The 4,968-nt window shown below is 58.5% G+C and overlaps 1 protein-coding gene across 1 annotated transcript; it reads left to right on the forward strand.

The window, feature by feature from the left end:
- Nucleotides 1-686: 686 nt before the first annotated feature.
- On the forward strand, nt 687-3,008 carry ETV2 (ETS variant transcription factor 2). The gene is given in 7 exon segments (XM_007470998.1): nt 687-756; nt 851-930; nt 1,074-1,092; nt 1,228-1,287; nt 1,544-2,002; nt 2,449-2,561; nt 2,808-3,008. Coding segments are annotated over 7 exon segments (1,002 nt in total).
- Nucleotides 3,009-4,968: the final 1,960 nt, after the last annotated feature.

Raw genomic sequence — 4,968 nt, forward strand, 5'->3', positions numbered from 1 at the left:
GCCGCTCCACGGCATGTGGGATCTTCCCGGACCGGGGCACGAACCCATGTCCCCTCCATCGGCAGGGGGGGCCCCCAACCCCCCCCCCCCCCGCCCCAGTCACCCCGGAAACACCCCTCCTCACCCGGGTCTCACCCAGCCCACTGTTTCCCAAGCTCCTGTTCAGGTCCAGGCCACCCCTGCGGCAGGACAGCCAAAGCTACCGTGGAGGCGGATGGCCATCTCTGGGGGCAGAGGGGAGTGGGGCGGGGGTGACACAGCTCGGCCCCGCCTCAGCCCCTGCAACTCGACCCCCGCTGCGACCCCCAGCTCTGACGTCTTGGAAAATTCCCTCCTGCCCAGGCCCCTGGGGGGAGGGGGTGCATGGTATGAAATGGGGCTGAGACCCCCGGCTGAGGGCAGAGGGACCTGCCAGAGGTGAGCTGTGAACTGGGGACTGGAAGTCTGGGTGTCTGGGGGCCTGGATTCCTGGGTCTGGGTGTCTGGGGGCCCTTAACTCCTGGTCTGAGAGAAAAGGACACTGGAGGCCAACAATCCAGGGTCCTGGGGAAGGAGGGAGCAGAGGCCCGGACTCCTCTGTCTGAGTGAAGCAAGGGATGGGGCTCAGACTCCAGGGACCCTAAGTGTCACCAGCTCACCCTGGGCCCTTTTTTTTTTCTGACCCAGAATATTCACAGCGAGCAGCCATGGATTTGTGGAACTGGGATGAAGCATCAGCACAGGAAGTGCCCCTGGGGAGCAGGCTGTCAGGGCTGGGTAGGCTGCTGGGGCTGAGACAATGTGTGCGGGAAGGGTGCTCAGGTGGGCGCTTCCACTGACCCTGACGGGGCTCTAACCTTCTTGCCTGCAGAAGGAGCTGAACTCGACTTCTATTTCCCTGAACTGGCACTCCAAGGGGACACGCTGACAGCGGAGACATGTTGGAAAAGTGTCTGTGGGCTGGGATCCCTGAGCGCTGGGGAAGGTGAGAGGCTGACTTCTAAGGGAGGAAGGGGGCGTGCCTGGACTCCTGGGGTTGAGCTGGGAGAGGGGTGTGGGCTTGAACTCCAGAGGTTGAAGGAGGAGGGGCCCAGACAGCCTCCTGAGTCCCAGGTCTGAGAGAGTAGGGGCGGGGGTAATAACTCTCAGTCTCTGACAAATAAAGACCACTGGGTTGAGTGGCTGAGGGGAGTCTCTAGTCATTGTGCACACCATCCCCTAAACTCTGGTACGTCCTATCCCTCTCAGGGTTCCCACAGCCGGACTGGGGCTCCACATTACCGTACCCAGAAGCTCCATGGGGGGTGGGTGAGTGTGTGCGGAGAGGTGGGGGGAGGAGGGGACTGGGGTCCTCCATTGTGACTAGAGCTTTAGACTCCCCGATCTTTGAGGGGCAACGGGGATAGGACGGGGGACGCCTGTGTCCTTAAGGTGGCATGATCGAGATCCTGGAGCGTGGGGCCCCAGGCGCCAGGACTGCGCGCTTCGACCCCTAGAACCCCCGAGGGGGCCAGGGATCGGGACACCTGGGCTCCTCTCACTTGGGGTCCGTTCGTCCTCACAGAACCCGCCCCTCAGGCTCTTCCGTGGTCGGGAGACTGGACAGACTTGCCGTGCACCGGCTCGGTCCCTTGGAGCCACGTCTCCCAGGCCCTGGGTCCCGCCCGCTGGGCTGGCTCTGAAGGGGCAGCCGCCCAGAACTGCGCCACCTCCGCGGGAAGTGCCAACCCGTGGTCGGGCGCCCAGGTCGCCGCCAGCTCCACCAGCTGGGACTATTCTGTTGGTCCGGACGGCACCACCTATTGGGGCAAGAGCCTCGGCGGGGAGCCGCCCGCCGACTCTACCATTTCGTGGGGCGGGCCTGCGGGATCGGACTGTACCATCTCCTGGGACTCGGGGCTGCATACGGACTGCACCACCTCTTCGAAGGAGTACCAGACTTCAGATCTCACCAATTCTTCCGAACCGAGCCAGCAGTCGGACCGCGCAACCTTGGCTTGTTACCCCAAAGCTAACCACCGAGGTGAGGTCCGAGACACTTTGTCCCAAGGGAGCGAAACCGGAGTCTAGTGAGGCGGGGCCTAGGCGCCAAAGGGGGCGGGACCGGGAAACTGGCGGGGCTCGAGAGAGGAGGGGACGGTGGCCCTCCTGTTGGGTCCCCAGGGAGGAGAGGACTAAGACACGGGTAGTCTTCCCGGGAGCAAGGGAGGAGGACCTGGGCTCCTGCATTAGGCAAGAGGAAAGAGATGAGGATATGGATCCCTGGGTCTCCAAGATGGGGCAGCCAAACTCCTAAATCTCCAAGATGGGGGCCCCGATGCCTGGGTCCCCAAGGCAAACTCTTAGGTCCCTTAGACGGAGGAATCCGGACTCGGTCCCCGAGGAGGAGGGGATCCGGATTCCTGGGTCATCGAAGCGACATGATCTGGGGCCAGGAAACCTGAGTAATCACTTGCCTCCACCCCGCAGGTCCCATTCAGCTGTGGCAGTTCCTCCTGGAGCTACTCCACGACGGGGCGCGTAGCAGCTGCATCCGCTGGACGGGCAATAGCCGCGAGTTCCAACTCTGCGACCCCAAAGAGGTGGGGCAGCCTCCCAGACCCGCTTAGTCCCGCCTGGGTCTCCCTGTGTTCAGTTTAGCCCCACCAGCACTTCGCCTAGTGCTAGGCCCCGCCCTCAGCCTCGCCCTCAACTCCGCCCCGCTCCGCCGGGCCTAACCCCCATGCTGACAGACCAGAACCCCAACCCCGCCCCACCCATCTATTGTCAAGCCCCTCCCACTCCCCACCTCTCCCGCCCCCTCAGACTAAGCCCGGCCTCCGCCCTAGGTGGCGCGGCTGTGGGGCGAGCGCAAGAGGAAGCCCGGCATGAATTACGAGAAGCTGAGCCGAGGTCTGCGCTACTACTACCGCCGCGACATCGTGCGCAAGAGCGGGGGGCGCAAGTACACGTACCGCTTCGGGGGCCGCGTGCCTGGCCTAGTCTATCCCGACTGCGTGGAGAGCGGACAGGGAGCAACGACTCAATAAAAATACACGGTCAAGCATCGTTGTGCGTGCTGTTTGCATCCTTCGCACTGATACTAACTACGTCTGCTAGGGAGCCTGTGTGCACCAGCACACCCACATCGCCTCCACAGCCCCGTGTGATCCCAAAACACACCGGGGGACCTACCGTGTGCTCACTGTGTCGTGGGACACGCAGAGGAATCAGACAGTCCCCACTGGGCCTGCCTACCGTGTGCCTGCCCTGTACTGCAACTTGCACAAGAATCAGAACCAATCACTAACTTTCGAGTTTATTTACTGTCCCCACCTTGAAGAGAGGACTCAGACTCCAAAAAGGGCTTACTGTGTGACCTCCCAGTGCTAGGAGCCATCAAGGAATTAGACCTAGTGCTTACGTTCCAAAACCACCTACTCTGTTTCCCCACTCCAAGCTGGGGGCCATAGAACTCAGACCCCAAGGAGAGCCTACCCTGTTCTAGGAACTACTGAGCCTCTAAAGAGAGCCTACTGAGTGGTCCCCTTATGGGCCATGCTGGGAACTCAGCAGTGACCAAGGCAACCCTGGACCTTGCCCATAGGAAGCTCACAGTCCAGTGGGGAGACAGACCCATCACCAGCCAGGGACAGCCCAGAGTGGTCAGGGCTGGGATGGGGAAACTCTAGGGGGTAGAGGGGGACCAAAAAGAGGGATCTGCCCTAGCCTGAGGTGGGGGCAGGGGGGTGGTCAGGGAAAATTTCCTGGAGAATAGCTGATTTGAAAAGTCGGGTAGGCAAAGAATGTCCCAGTCAGAAGAAATAGAGTAATCGAAGGCCTGGAGGTAGATCTCACAGCACTGTTCAATGAACTAAAATATCAGCATGGCTGGAGAGGGGACCATGGCTCAGTTCACAAAGCTCCAGTTGGAACTGCCTATGTGGGCCATGGTAAGGGGCCTGGACTTTGTCCTGAGGGCACAGGGGAGCAGGGAAGGGATTTGGGCTTTGGAAATAAGGGGGTGAATGCAGGCATGTAAACAGGCAGTTCCACAAATAATTACAACGCTGATGAACACAGAATGCATAAGAGGCCCCCAACCCAGTTAGGCCTGGACACTGCACCCAGCACAGTACGTGAGAAGCTTTGGAGGCCCGGCTGAGGGGAAGGGCAAAAGCAAGTCTCTTTCACAGCTTCCTCTTCCAGTCCCCAGAAGCCCCCTTTATTCACACAAGAAATTCATTCATTCCACAAATATTTATAGAGTACCTATACTATGTGCCAGAAACTGTTTTAAGTGCTAGAGAAACAATGGTGAATGAGACAAAACTTGCTCCTTTATGATGCTTCTATTATATATTGAGGGAGACAAAAAAAGATAAACAATAAAAGGAAGGATACAGTATGTCAGAAGATAAGTGCTTTGGAGAAATAAAGTAGGGAAGAAACTGACAAGATAGCAATTTTAAAAATTTGGACTGAGAAGGACTCATTGATAAGGTGACATTTTAACAAAGACCTGCAGGACATGATGGAGGGAGCCAACTGCAAGAAGAGCATTCCAGGCCAAGGGGACAGCAAGTGCAAAGGCCCTTACGGGGAAGCCAGCCTGCACGTTTACGGAACTGCTAAGGAGGCCAGTGTGCCTGGAACCGCAGCAGTTAAGAGAAGGAGATAAGAGTATCAAAGGGGGCCAAACCGTGTAGTTCATTTGCAAGGATTTTGTCAGGGTAAGCATTCAATAAATAATTCTTGCACGAATAAGAGCATTTCCGCTAGGATATTTTTCCCATGCCCACTCTCCAGCCAGCCCCAAGACCCAGACTCCTTTCTCCTGGTAAAGACAGAGAGGTTACCAGGCTGCGCCCACAGCTTGGTACAGCCATACCTCCGTGCGGTTCCAAGTGCCACGCAAGCTTACGATTGGGCCGGGATTGAGGATGAACAGGCATTCAACCCAATAGAAAGGTTGGACTTCGCTCGCATGGGCGTGGCCTGAACAGCTCC

This window comes from Lipotes vexillifer, unplaced genomic scaffold, assembly GCF_000442215.2.
Source record: "Lipotes vexillifer unplaced genomic scaffold, Lipotes_vexillifer_v1.1 scaffold182, whole genome shotgun sequence".
Classification (NCBI taxonomy): Eukaryota; Metazoa; Chordata; class Mammalia; order Artiodactyla; family Lipotidae; genus Lipotes; species Lipotes vexillifer.